The sequence below is a fragment of the Myotis davidii genome, unplaced genomic scaffold (assembly GCF_000327345.1).
Source record: "Myotis davidii unplaced genomic scaffold, ASM32734v1 scaffold259, whole genome shotgun sequence".
Lineage (NCBI taxonomy): Eukaryota > Metazoa > Chordata > Mammalia > Chiroptera > Vespertilionidae > Myotis > Myotis davidii.
In genome coordinates this window covers 6,626,703-6,641,598 of record NW_006292687.1, presented here as the reverse complement: position 1 = coordinate 6,641,598, position 14,896 = coordinate 6,626,703, and the positions used below count along the sequence as shown (strand labels likewise).

At 46.0% G+C, this 14,896-nt stretch overlaps 1 protein-coding gene across 1 annotated transcript in view; it reads left to right on the top strand.

The window, feature by feature from the left end:
- Positions 1-14,896, top strand: part of FHOD3 (formin homology 2 domain containing 3) — a 324,340-nt gene that overhangs the window by 215,171 nt on the left and 94,273 nt on the right. Inside the window, exons 11-12 of the mRNA XM_015565558.1 lie at positions 11,014-11,112; positions 14,331-14,663. Of these exons, the coding sequence (XP_015421044.1) occupies positions 11,014-11,112; positions 14,331-14,663 (432 nt within the window). The remainder of the gene's footprint in view (positions 1-11,013; positions 11,113-14,330; positions 14,664-14,896) is intronic.

Below are 14,896 nucleotides of genomic sequence, written 5' to 3'. Positions count from 1 at the left end.
GGGGCGGGGGGGACCTTGCAGCAGGCAGGGACAGTGGCAAGTAGGGGGAGGTGATGAGATTCAGGACATCACTTGTGGGACAGTGACTGCATCATATGGTGAGGCAGAGGAAGGAGAGGAAGGATCCTAGGTGATTCCCACGCTGCCGCTAACACAGGGTCGGGGGATGGTTGTAAGGCCACTCGGTGAGCTTTGGGCGTTTTTAGTTGAGGTGTCCCTGGTCAGTGGGATAGGCTCTTCTGGACTCAGGTACACGTAGGTAAGGGTTGACACCTAGGCGTAGATGCCATAACCCAGTGGAAACCAATGGAGTGAGCCAAGAAGCGAATGGATAAAGCCCTAGGAAATGCTGAAACCAAGAACTCACTGTCTTTCCCCTTCAGTGAACCTTGAAACCAGTTGTCTTCAAGTGTAAGTGTTTCTAAAGCTAGAGTGGCCTTTCCCGGTGTGATGTTTCAGGAAGAGATAAGCGATTTACTGTGGGAGTGCTGGCGGGCACACTGCACGGAGAGGAAAGGTCCTTGTTTTTTTAATTTGCTAACTCGATTTTCCTCGGCACCTTGTGGAGGGACAGGTGTGGATGTGGGTGGTCCTGCAGAGCCAACCTCTCTCTATATATCCCATGGAATTCTCCCCCCCCCCCCCCCCCCAGTGTTCTGAATGCTCACAGTCCTTCCTGGAGGAGCTCAATTTTCCTCGGCACCTTGTGGATGAACAGGTGTGGGTGTGGGTGGTCCTGCAGAGCCAGCCTCTCTCTCTATATCCCATGGCATTCCCAGGTCCCTTTGCAAGTGAGCAGAGACTTCCCAAGGATTGCTAAGCTGAGCTGATTGAATCCCATCATGGAAGAAGGAATGAGATTATCTTTGCTTGACAAGAATCTGCAGGTGGAGGGAGCCTGCTGGTAACTCTTCACTGAGGAAGGTTGAATGAACAGGGAAACAGCCCTGAAAATGTGGGTGGAAGAGGCCAAATCTGCCATAATGAAAAGGAGGACTGCGCAGAGTGATGCTGGGGAAGCACTTTGCAAGGGAGCCCTTTGGACAGGCCCCGCGAAAAGGGCCTAATGGCAGTCTGGTCTCATACCACGTGCTCAGCATGCTGACAGTGATCACAGAAGCATCATATCCATGTAAAAAAATACCCATTTCTAAGTGAGTGATGTTTATGGTTCGGAACCAGATCAGAATTAACATGGGCTATTGTCATGGTTCAAGTACATCTTGTGGTGCCCCATACCAAGTTGTCATCAGCTCTCCTTGTGGGATGGGGACTCGGTGGGATGGACAGTGGGTGAGACCTGCTAGACTCCCCATGCACATGGATGCAGTGAGAAGAGGCATCGATGTTCTGAAAGTAGGGAGAATTGTTGGCTTCTTTCAGTCCTTAAATGGAAGAGACATTTTCTTTTTCGAGCCACAAAGAAATGATAGTAGCAGAGCACGGTGGTCAGGAGCTTGGGTGCCAGAGTTGAATTGCCTGGGTTCGAATCCTGGATTACTAGCTGTGTGACTCTGGGAGAATTCCTTCACCTCTCTGTGCCTCAGGTCCTCTTCTGGGAATGGAGTAATAATAGTATCTACCTTGGCAGTTCCCATAAGGATAAAATGAGTGAACTCTGTGAAGTGCTCAGCATGAGAGTACCCAGCACAGAGGTTGTTAAATAAATAGAATAAGTAGGTGACTGCAGGCTTCTGAGTAGAGCCTGCTTTTCCTGGAGAGATCCAAGGGAGGTAGAACCAAGCAAAGATGAAGGAGCCTGCCCCTCGCCCTCGGAGAGTGGCTGGCAGTGGGCAGGGAAACCTGGGCACATTCGAGACAGGCATCTGCAGCCTAAATGCCTTTTGAGCATCTTGATGCAGCGTGCTTCCCGGAGACACAGAGCTCAGGAAGGAATTCAGGGGCAATTATATCAACACCTCCGGAATACCCAATTACAGTGTTCACACCGCCCCGGAGAAATCACTTCATTCCTGAGGTTTATTTTTCCAGCGTGTGGCTCTGGTTTTATAAACATGAGATTAAAAGTTGACTAGAGATGAGCCCCCACAAGGCTGTGGCCGGTCAGGACCTGCTGTTGCAGGCATTTCTCTCCTAAAGGCCTCGGGTGGGCGGGCTGAGTCGGGTAGCGGGGGCATGGCTGCGTGCCAATGGCAGGCCTTCGGAACTGGACTTGAGAAGATATTTTTCTTTGTTTTTCTTTGTTTATATTTCTTTCATCTATGAAAAGCTTTGTGAAATTGCCTTTGAATTATAAGGGTAAATCATTTTTATCAGGAAATGGAGGGAATATCATGAAGCAAAGATGAAGTACCTTTATGCTTGTTAAAACATGGCTGGGACTTGAGTCCACATCTGTAGTAGCTCATGTCTATAAGCATATGAGCAAGCCAGCAGCTAGGAAACAAACCCCAATATTGAGCATGTTATTTCACAGTAAGCTTACGTTGATGGACTTCTTTATCAGTACTAACATTCTATGAACTTTGATATTATCACTGTCCTGCTTTTATTGAGGCAGGAATACTAGCTCATGAGCTAAAGGAGAGCTGAATCATACTCATTCATTCATTATTCACTCAACTCATATTTTCTTGTGCCATTCACATCCTTGGTCCTGAGGGTACAATGGTAAACAAGATGCTTATGAAGCGTCCAGGCTCATAGGACAGTGCACACATAAATATTGTAACAAGGCAAGTGTAGCTTTGGAGGAGAGCTTTTGAAAGGAGCAAATAGGGCTGTGTGGTAGAGAGCAACAGGATCTAAAGGTATGACCTTGAGGGGAACTTGCAGGTGTGCACAAGGACATGCACAGGGGTTATTCTTACAGCATCACTTATAACAGCAAACAATTGGGGAATGGCTAGGTAACTAAATCATGCAATAGCCATATAATGGAAGGCAACCAGCATTAAGAAATGCACCATATTGTAAGTACCAACATACTTGTCAAATCAATTGCTGTGTAAAAAAATGTAGAATAATATGTCTAATTTTTTAAAAGATTTTTTATTGGTTTTAAAGAGAGGAAGGAAGGGAGAGGAAGAGAGAGAGAGAAGCATCAATGCAAAAACAAAATATTAATCGGCTGCCTCCTGTATGTCTCCCACCAGGGATCAAGCCTGCAACCCGGGTATGTGCCCTGACTGGGAATCGAACTGGCAACTTTTCAGTGCATGGGGATGACAACCAAACAACTGAGCCACACTGGCTAGGGCATGTCTAATTTTTTTCATCTGAAAATTTACATACCACGTGTATAACAGTTGTTACCGCTGGTCAAAGGGGACTTAATTTTTATTAGTAATATAGTTTCTTAAAGGGAGTTTGGATACTTGTAGTTTAATATTAATTTTAAAGTGTTCTTTAGAAAAAAGGATAGTGGGATGGGAGTCATCTAAGAAGCCTTCTCAGGCATTGAGGCTGAATCCTAAAGGATGAAAAAAGCTGCCTGGGCCGATGCAATGCCGTGTTCAATGGCAAAGGGAGGAAAAGGCATGATGTACCCGGGTAACTAATAGGTGTCTCAAGAGACAAGGCTTCTGAGTGTGGAGGGGGACACAGAGCTGGAACAGAGATGAGATGAGGTTGCACAGTAAGCAGGTCAAGTCATGCAGGGTCTTAGAAACCACAGCAGGCAGTCTTGTTGTTTGGCGTGCAATACACATCTGAACAGATGCCTGTCTGCCTGGTGCAATCGGATCAAGGGGAAGGAGGGTGGAAACAGGGACACTTGTTTGCTATTGATGCAAAACCACTGAAAAACCTGGGGAGCTTGGACTAGGGCAGTTGTCCTCAACCCTGTGGACCACACCCCCAAATAATTGAATACAATTTCTGAAGCCTTCACATTTTCAAATAGTATATCATAAGGGTGAGGATCACTGATTGCTATTGACTGTGGAGAGGCATGCAGAGGTTGAGGCATGCGTTGGAAAGGCAGTACAACTCACTGCTGAATCTTCCAGGCCCACCCTCCTGGGCCAGGCTGAGCCCAGAACTGTTTGGGACACCGTGGGAGCTGTGGGAGTGTGCAGGGCAACATGCGGACATGTGATATGTGTCCAGTTCCTTTGGTGAAGGTCTCTCAATCATTCTGGCCCTTTGCCACTTTTTTCTCTTCCTGTTATCTCCATTTTATAGAATTCATTCTTCATTGGCATCCACACCAATGGTCAATGAAGTAGGAAGCAAATGCTACCCAAACAAGTCCATGTGGTCACGGTTGGTAATTTGGGGCATGACTTGAGAGGGGGAGAAAATAGAAAATGAGGTTGTTGGGAAGAACACTGGCTGAAATAGAAGATTTGGGGTTTATCTCTAGATGCCAATTATCTGTACTTTATTACCATATTATGAGCTGACTGTGGTGTGTTGAAGTCCAAAGCATGTAAAAAGGCAATTAGAGTTTTAGAATCAAACTGAGTCATGAGTTAGAAAGGTATTACTGTGTACTGAAACTCAGACATGTTTGGCTTCCTTGTGGTGGGTTATATTTGATATCTGCAGCTTAATTAAACACATACGTATTATGTCTCTTTCATCGCTGACTAGGAGTCCTTCACTCTTTAGTATCGTTTTCTTCCCACTTGTAAAAAAAACATAACCCTGAATGTGTGCAGGGAGTACCATTTTTTGAAACACTTAGAAATGAGCTTGACAGACAACACACATTAAACTGGGGATTAGACTAGTGATTGGACAACTTCTAGAGTTAGGAGGACTTGTCTGATAGCCACAGTGTTGTTTCCTCAGCTACCACAGACCCCCAGAGCTGGAGGTGCCCATTCTGCTGTTGCACTTTACTTTATGGGTGAGATAAGAGAGCCCCAGGGTCTCAGGGTAGAGCCAAGCCAGTCACAGGGCAGGGCTGTTTTCTCCTCTGGACACTGCCACGTGGCATCCCTGCTGTTTCCAAAAGTTCATGGAGAATTTCAGTCCTCAGTCATCCTAGTGTCTCTTCTGCTCTCTGAGACCTCTCAGGGACATTTAAAGCAATTTACTAGTATCTATGACTGAGACTAAAGGTTTTTAAAATCATAAAATCAAAGTACATACAAAAGAAAGTAGTGAGACATCACAAGGTCCTTGGTTATCACTGGATTGATTTGTTTTATACATGAATAGATCTGCAACTCGGCTACTAATTGTGTTGTTGTTTTTTTCTCCTATTGATGTTTATACTCTACAGACTGGAATTCCATTATATTAAACTACTCCATTTTGTGTGTGTGTGAATCATCGCCCAGCTGCCTCCTGCACACCCCCCGCTGGGGGGTTGAGCCCGCAACCCAGGCATGTGCCCTGACCGGGAATTGAACCATGACCTCTTGGTTCCTGGGTTGACGCTCAACCCCTGAATCACACCTGGCTGGGCAAACTGCTCTGTTTTTAGCAAAAAGAATGTGCTGGATCCATTAGTAGTTCATTCTAAAACAAAATAGCAAAATAATGGTTTCTGTATTAAGGTTCTGTTCTTGGGTATATTCAGTATCCATGGCCTGGACCGTATACTCCTTCTAAGCTTTGCGTGCTACAGGGACAATAAATACTTTCCTGTCTAACTTTGGGTTCTTACCATGGAAACAGCAGCGTAACAGCTGGGCTCTGTTAGATGTCTTTTCATTCTCTTGGCTGGCAAAAATCTGTAGAGGGAAACTTTTCTCTCTCTTTGGTGGACAACAAAACTCTATTTTTGAATGAAATCACTCCTCCAGTTGGTCAGATATATGTCTTAACTGGTTAAGATCACTAATTGGAAATTTTAAAATCTCATCTTGGACCCTTGGTAACCTAGAAACAGCCTTAAAGTTAACAGAAAGTGTGAGTCACTATGTGGCTGAGTTCAAACTCTAGTTTCAGTATCCTCTAACACAGAGCAATGCAGAGGAGCCCACAGGGGCACTTTCTCTGTCATAAATTTAACAAAATAGTTGTATGAAATATTTTTTCATCTCATTATGCTCTTTCCCGTGCATTTTACAGAATTAAATAGGGCATTTAAAATGTCTACATCTTATCTAAGCCTACTGCAGAGCTTTTTAACTAGTTGCCACACACGGGTCATACCTGTGTCAAGACGGATTCCCTCAGGGGCACCAGGCAGGTATCGGGTGACTGGGGCACTGGGCAGGTCTCCTGGGGGCCACACACAGCTTTGTCCTTTACTGAGCTGTGCAAATGGTATTTTGTCGGCTGTGCCATGTGAGAGGAGGATCAAGAAGCAGAGTTCAGGAGACTGTTGCTTAGAAGGAACATCGCTGTTGCAGCGATGATTGAGTGATAAAAACAACTTAGATTATGCTTGTTTCATGGGGTAGCCTGCATGGTAGAAAGGACAAGGGCCTGGACATTAGGAGACCAGAGTTCTTACTGGCAAATTTTGTGATCTTGCCCTCTCTGAATCTCTTCGTTCCTACCTGCAATGTGGGGAGATCTCCAGGGTCATTTCTCGGTTCTTGCCAGTCTTGTTCTTTGACCATCCATGCAAGTTTCTCCATGATGCACACCATGCTAGGTCCACAGTACAGAGAACTGCAATAGGCAGCAAGAACTTACTGGATGTCCCTGGGGGGTGGGCCCACTAGAAAAGGAGAGGAGGAGTAACTCCAGACAGGGAAAATGGTTCCTGCAAGGACCCCAAGTTGACATGCTCTTGGTGTTGGGCAGATAGACAATAGACCAATAAAGACTGGGTGTGGAAGTTAATGAAGGGAAAGTGGGACACAAAGTTGGAGAGATGATGGGGGTTAGAGCAGGGGTCCTCAAACTACGGCCCGCGGGCCACATGCAAATATAAATATTTTATTTGTTCCCGTTTTGTTTTTTTACTTCAAAATAAGATATGTGCAGCATGCGTAGGAATTTGTTCATAGTTTTTTTTTTTAAACTATAGTCCGGCCCTCCATCGATCTGAGGGACAGTGAACTGGCCCCCTGTTTAAAAAGTTTGAGTACCCCTGGGTTAGAGTATTATGTAGGCAAATTGGGCTTGATCCTAGGGTTAGTAGATGTGTGAACAGGGGAGTATCATGTACAAAATCCCATCTTGTCCTCTGGTCAAATTTCTGCTTGGCCTTTTGGGTTTTGCTCCAACAGCATGTAGAAGTCTTCTTCAGTCAAATATTTCTGGGTGCAATTAGTTGTTTAATGTCTTTCTCCATCATGGGCCTGTAAACTCCAAGGATGGGAACTTCTTTTAACGACTATACCCCAGCATCTTGCCCGTAATAAATGCTCAATAAATATTTGTTGGACAAAGGGAGAGAGAGCTCTTGCTCCATAGTTATACCTCTTTGCTTTAAAAAAATTTGTTTTGTTACTCATGGTGGGAAATCTCCGTACCTTCTGCTCAATTTTGCAGTGAACCTAAAACTTCTCTAAAAAAAAAGTGAAATCTATGTTAAACATTCTAATTGTTCACAGTTGGATTAATCATAATCCTTGGTTCATGATCCATTGTCCTCTTTGGTCCATGTGTGGCCCTGTCTTTATTTATTTTTATATAAAATATATGTATGAATATAAAGGATATCAGTGAGACTGTGGCCTCACTAAAAACCCAGAGCATTACCCCTAGACCACATTTATCTGTGTACTTCCAACTCTCCCATCTCTGGACCTGGGAAACCAGCACTCATAAATATTGTTTATCATTATCTTATGGGTTTATTATTGGTTTTTAGGATTATCAGACATATATGTATAACCAAACAATATATTATACACTTCTGCCTTTTGGAACTTTATAAAAAAGTATAACATATTTCTTCTTACACTTGTTTTCTTCACATTATGCTCTTAATATTCACACATAGAGTCACATGGAGCTGAAGGTCATCCATATTCACTGTTTGGAATACCACAGTTTATTCTTTTTCCTATTGGTACATATTTGGGTTGTTTCCATTTTTTGGCAATTACATGGTTTCTGCGAGTGTTCTTAGACTCATGTCCTGGTGCACATGTGCTTCCGTATTGCAGGCAGTTTTTGTCAGCTTTGACACTAGTGACACTTTGGACCAAGCCCTTCTTGGTTGTGGGGGCTGTCTTTTGCCTTACAGGTCATGACATCTAAGGTTACTAGGTGACAGTAGCACCCCTTCCTTAGGTTTGACAACCAAAATGTCTCCCAGGGGGACAGAATCACCCAGGTTCAGAACCACTGCCTTTGGGCAATGCCACTTCTAGGGGATATGGATCAGGTTCATAATATGAATGTTTAACTTTACAAGATAGCACCAATTATTTTGCCAAACGACATCAAATTTGGGAAAGTTGTCTTTGAAGGAAACTGACTCTTGCAAAATTGGTCAGGTGGTCGGGCCTCTTGCTTTTCCAATGTAAAAGGTGTGACCTCCATGGAGTTTGGGACTGTTTGTGGTAAAAAGGAAAATACCTGGTGAGTTCAGAATAGACCTTTGCCCTGGAGTAACTCTTTATCATTAAAAACAAGTGAAACACCCCTAGAGATATTTGAGAGCCACATGTCAAAGTCCCCAGAATTCTGTAGCACAAATATAAACAAAATTAAGTTATACTTTAAGAGAAAATTCAATTAGGGAAAAAGTAAATTATTTGAACTAATTCTTCAGTCTTAACTATTACCACATAAAACATCATTCTGTTTGACTTATTTCATCATAGGATGAAACTAAATAAAATCAAGCACAGAAAGTCCTATGCTCTTCAAGAGGGTATTTCCTTCTTCACTGCTTGGTTGTAGGGCAAGGCCAGTGCTTTGACCATAGGGCATCCTGGAAGTGGGCCCTCCCAGGGCATTTGTGCTGCCTGCCCTTGGTCCTGCCCTTGGTCCTGATAGCACAGCTGTGATACGCACAAGACCTGGGAAGATTTATTGCAGGATCAAATGTTGAGCCTAAAGAGGAGCCAGGTTGGGAAGTAGCTCAGGATTGCCCTCTGCAAACATCTGTGGGACAACTACATGCAAGAGAAAGGGCTCAGGAAGACGGAGCTTACACAGGTGGAAGTTATAAAAGGAGGAGCGTTGCTGTCAGTGCTGTGGAGTGCTTTGCAGAGTACTGTGTCCTCGTCCTTACCGAATCAAGTAGAGGTTTGAGTATCCACTGGTGGGGATGTTAGAGATTTCTTCAGAGGGCCCAAAGGATAGTAATGCTAGAGAGAGCTAACAGCTAAAACAAACAGATTTGTTCACTATATGCCACACCTTTTCAAAGTGCTTTACATATTAAGCACTATTCCTAGGAGGCAGGTACTGTTGTTGGGATAGGGAAAGTGGGGTTCAAGTTCAAACACCAGGAAGTGATGGAGTGCAACCCAGGCAGCCTGGCTCCGAACCTCTCCAGGTCGAGCAGACTTTGCTTCTACATGACTTCACCACCTGGGGAAGCAAGTGAAATCAAGTCATTTTGGAGGGAGAGGCTCCATGTTTTGTTTGAAAGAGGAGAGACCTATTGGGTGGCAGGATAGAGATCTGTGGGTTCTGGATAGACTAAGCGTAATAACACCTGCAAATTTCTGATCAATCTGAGGGAAGGTGGCCTCAGGCTCCATTGGGCATAGTTTCCAACTGAAAAGTACCTGATTATCATCAATGGCAGATTGGATAACTGGATTGTGGCATATTCATATAAGGGAATGCTGTGTAGCAATGAGAACAAATGATCTTCAAGTGCACATAACAGTGTAGACAAAAGAAGCTGGACATGTAGGATTCCTCTTAGATGGAGAAGAGAAGAAGCAAAGCTTACCTGTGCTACTTGAAGTAGGGGAGGGAAGCAATTGGAAGGGAGCATTGAAGGAGTGCTGGGTCTATGGATGCATCTACTTTAGAAAGTAGAGGAAAAAAAGAAAAGAAAAAGAAAGAAAGTAGAGAAAGGATACTGTGAGAATGCAGAAAAGTTGTGGTGGGAGGAGTGGAATGAGAGATTTGGGTGAATGGGGGCTTGTGGTCAGATTTCCCAAGCGGGCTAGTCCTGTGCCATGGTGAGGAGGACCAGTGTGCGGGGCTGAAGAGAAAAAAGGTGAAGGTCACTGAAGCTCAGGAGTCAATTCCTTTGTCAAGGCATGTAGAAGACCACATGGCCTCAGGTAGGTATTTCATGTGGACAGTAACATAAATCAGGTGTTGACAAAATTTAGAGGCCAAAGGAGGGTAATGATTCAGTTTTAAAGTCTGTACTTGTTCAGCTGCAAGGGCAAAACCCCCGTTCAACTATCTGTAGCAAAAATGAGAATTTATCACCTTCCATTAGTAAGGCAAAAGTACTGGATCCAGGTTTTTAAATTGTCACGGGAGCTGCTCTTCTCTCTCTCTCTCTCTCTCTCTCTCTCTCTCTCTCTCTCTCTCACCCTCTCTCTCTCTCTCTCCAGCTCTGCTTTTCTCGGGTCAGCCTCACTCACAGGCAGCCTTCTTCCCCTAGAAATGATAGGTGGCTCCAGACTTTGAAGGCACCAGGAGAAAGCCAGGGGTGATACGGATTGACTCCACCTAGACCTCACATCTACCCTTGAAGTGGATCAGCCCTCCTTTCCGTCCCCTGCGAATCACATTCACTGAGAACGAGGGAGTGACATGTAAAAACCATAGCACCATGGAGGTCAGTGCCCTGTGGCCAGACCCTCAGTGGTTTCTACTCAACAGTGGTGCAGTGAAGAGATGAGGACCCTGCTTGCTGCAGGAGCTGGGCCTCACCACACACTCCCTGCGTGACTCTGTGTGGAGGAGGAAAACCACAGAAGAGTCCTGCCAAGGCCAGAAGCTGCTCTGAATCCCGGGTGGGGTGCAAGGCAGTGGCATCCAGCCAAATTGACAAAGAAATTTGGCCTGTGCTGGGTTATTGCATCTCCACCCCACATTGAAATTTCCCCATCTCAGAACTCTCTTCCTTTCTCCTAACAGACTGAATGTGCTCTTTTCATTTCAGCCAGCTGGAGTGATTTTGCCTCATCTTCCTGTTTGTCTGTAATGCTTATCTCACTTCTCCATCTTGTCTCTGTGTGCATTTCTCTTTTCCTGGCCTCTTCTCAGGGATGAGGAGGAGGAGGAGGAGGAAGAGGAGCAGCCAGTCACGGAGCCCAATTCAGAGGAAGAGAGAGAGGATGATGCCCCCTCTCAGGGCAAGGACAGGTACCAAGGGCTGGACCCTCCCAGGCCCCCACTAAAAGTCCCAGGCTCCCTCCTAATGAATGGTTTGCAGCCACCTGTCAGTAGTCCCCTCCCTTCCTCACCAGCTCCCACCAGCAAACCTTTACTGACCCTATACACAGAGCCACAGAGTGATTAGTCTGTAGAAATCACAGTGCATGTTTTCATTTCAGAACTTTATTTTTTCACTCCAATACAGCCTTCCTAACCATGCTTTGTGGAAAACTCACCCAGTTGGTTTTCTTCCCACTGTTCCCTCCCTCATTAAGTACTTTGGCTCAGTCAGAGTGACAGAAAATTTTAACCCTTTCAGCACTGTACTAAAAATAATTATGTGTGTTTCCTTCTTCCTACTAATTTTACCAGTACAATATTAGCTAAAATGTGTGGGTAACTACTGTGTGAATGATGCAAGTTTTTTTTTTTTTTTTATCAAAGTGGACAGGAACACTTTATCCACTAGAGCAGTGATTGGCAAACTGCGGCTCGGCAAACCGTGGCTCGCGAGGCACATGCAGCTCTTTGGCCCTTGAGTGTGGCTCTTCCACAAAATACCAACTTCTGTGCATGGGCCATGAAGTTTCAATCGCACTGTACATGCGCGCCTGCACGTGGTATTTTGTGGAAGAGACACAGTCAAGGGGCCAAAGAGCCACATATGTCTCGCGAGCTGCGGTTTGCTGACCACGGCACTAGAATCTAGAAAAATATTTTCAGTGTTTATTTTTATGCCCAGCACAACTAACATAGCTCTAGGGTCCTTTGGAGAGTTTACTGTTCTCTGCTCATCTGTCCAAGGTGCATTCTTTCTGTCTTTAGTCAGTGGTAACAGACAGGCACCTTGCAGATGTTCTTTTCCTCCACTTAATTGACTATACTGCAAATTGACACTTTTACGGTTAGTTTTTTCCACAAAAAGCAAAATTAAAAGGATCTTGGATGAATTAGGGTAAAATCATTCTCTTACTAACTTCAAAGTCAATGTGATTCATTGCTGCTGTAGCCTCATTCTCCAGGTCACCAGCACAAATAAAAGTTCTCGTATAGGCCCCTTTGACACCCTAAGACTCCCACCATTCTCATGGGTCATGGAATCCTCTCTGAACTGACAAACTAATGATTGCTTCTCCCCTTTGGAAATAACTGGGAAGAAGCCAGCAGGTATGGAGAGAGGAATGGAATGGCCTGGACAGAGAGTGAGCCATACATTTCAGGAAGAGAGGGCGAGAAAGGTGGGCATTCGTCAGAGCTCCTAGCTCATGCCAAGAGCCCTGCTTGGCGATAGTGACTTTTTAGTTACAGATGCTCTGGGAAGGGAGGAGGTTTAATTGACAGTCCCCTTTGAGGTGAAAAATTAGTTACAGGAAATTATGTAGACCCTCAATAAACACACAGGTATGGCTCCCTCTATGCTGAAATGTGCATGTCATGTGGACAGTAACATAAATCAGGTGTTGACATACATCAGCTCCTGCGCCACCTCCACCTATTCCCCCCCCCCCCCCCCGCCTCCCCTTCCCACACACACACATGCCCTTCAACCCTCAGTGACACATAGTTCAGCACTATGGACCAGATGGAAGAATCTGGCCAGAATGGGTAGCTTTCAAAGGCATCCCTGCTGACATTTTGCTGTCTTTACATAAAATTGTTTGCACAGTAGGTGATTGTTATCCGACCCTCTGAAGTGTTTTTGACATCATGCCTGACGCTGTAGGGTGTCCTTGATCAGACACTAGTCATGTTTTTTAGTTTTAGGAAATAAGATGTGCATATTGAACCCCAGGGCTCTATGTAGATAGCACCATAGTGTTAATTCATAGTGTTAATCTGCATGCTATTTGTTCCCTGGTGTAAACTTATTAGACTTTAAAGTGGTGGGAAGATCCTGCTTACTTCTGTGGGTTTGGTGTCTTCTGCTGCCTCCCCTTCCTGCTGGCTGCTTCTTTGTGTGTGCCCACCATGCGTACCCATCACGTGTGCCTGCTGTGTGTGCCCACCATACATACCTATCACGTGTGCCTGCTGTGTGTGCCCACCATGCATACCTATCACATGTGCCTGCTGTGTGAGCCCACCATGCGTACCCATCACGTGTGACTGCTGTGTGTGCCCACCACATGCCAGGCCTACACTGAGCACATCAGTGTGGTCTCACCTTCCCATCGGGCCAGGGAAACTGGCATGTCCCTTCCCTTATATGTAGATGGAGCTCAGAATTTGAGGTAGGAAAGAAAACAGCCCATATCCCATTCCCAAATGGGCATGGCTGGGGTGAGGTTCTCTGGGAGAGGGGCCATAGCTTTGAAAACTGCAGAGTTTAACACAAATTCTTCGAGTTGAGGAGGCCCTGGGAAAGTGTGAAATGGACAAAATGTGCTCTCCGCACGCCAGCCCCTCCTTCCTGCTCTTTGCATTCCTTGCTGGCATCTCTTTCCCCTTTCTCTCATCCATACCTGCTCTCAAGGACGAAAGGAGTGAGTGAAGTATGGGCTATAGGATGTCACTTCCTCACCAAGACAAAGCAGTGAGGTTCAAATTGTGGTGCCAACACAGTCACTGGCTCTTGGTGTGAATGCACTGGAAGTCAGGGATCCGGGGTGCACATGATAAGAAACAGAGTCAAGTCACTGGTGCTCTTTGCTGCCTCCCGCCCAGAGAATTGGGGTCCCAGTCAGCTTGGGAGACTGGGTTGCACAATAGCACTGTGTTGGCAGGAGGTCAGAAAATAGACTTCCGTGTGTGCTTGCCCAGAATCGAAGTCAGGTGGCACTGCTGTGTGGGCTTTGGGTTTGGTCACCCAATTGTGTTGCAGGGAACAGATTCCCATTCCTCTAGGGTTGGAGGGGATGGGGAGGCTGGGGGGGATGAGGGCAGGGCTTAAGGGCAGATGCAGAAGAGCCTTTGGGGTTTCATTAAATCCCTCCCAAAGGCCTGTATGCCCGTAGGCCCAGTGGGTCTTGCCTCCCAGATTGGCAAGCCCAGGGCCCCAGGATTACTGAGCAAACCGAAGCGTCAGTGATGGGCTTTCATGCTGCAGTTCCAGGAGCTCAGCTGGACCCTGAAGTAAGTGGCCATAGCAGTAGTGGTTTTGTACATGCCTTTTCCTCCTTGCTAACTTTTGCTCTCTCTCTCTCTCCTGAATCTCCTTTCTTCCCTTCCTTCCCTCCCTTCAATTCTTTTCCCTGTGGGGCCAGCAGCCAGGCCAGCACTGCCTCAGAGCAGAAGCCCACTGAACAGGAAAGCCCAGCCCCCGCTCCTGCCTCCAGCGCCACCTCCACCTCGCAGGGAAAGCAGCTTCCAGCCAGCACTGCAGGGGGGAGCCCCTGGGGCAGCGGGTCCTCTGTGCCTGCCCTGCTGCCTCACCCCACCCCTGCCTCTCGGACCTCCACATCTGGCCCCCCGAAGGCATCGCAGACCATAGAAAAGCTGCCCTATGTGCCCCACAGTCCCTTCCACCTCTTCTCCTATGACTTTGAAGATTCACCCTTATCCACCAAGGAAAAGGAAGCCGAGGCCCAGAAGGAAAGCAGGTAGATCAGCCTGTGTGGAGGCCCGCGTGAGATTAACCCGGGGATGGAAGCACAGCCTGTTAACCGCATCACTTGTCTTGTCTTCTGCTGATTGTGTGGATTTGGTTAGCGCAGAGCGCAGCTGTGGCGTGAACTAACTCCTTGACCACTCACTAAATACCTACCGGTAGTTAGGCACAATGCACAATAAAAGTGTCATCTGCTCAAATTAAAGGGCTTGTGTAATAATACGA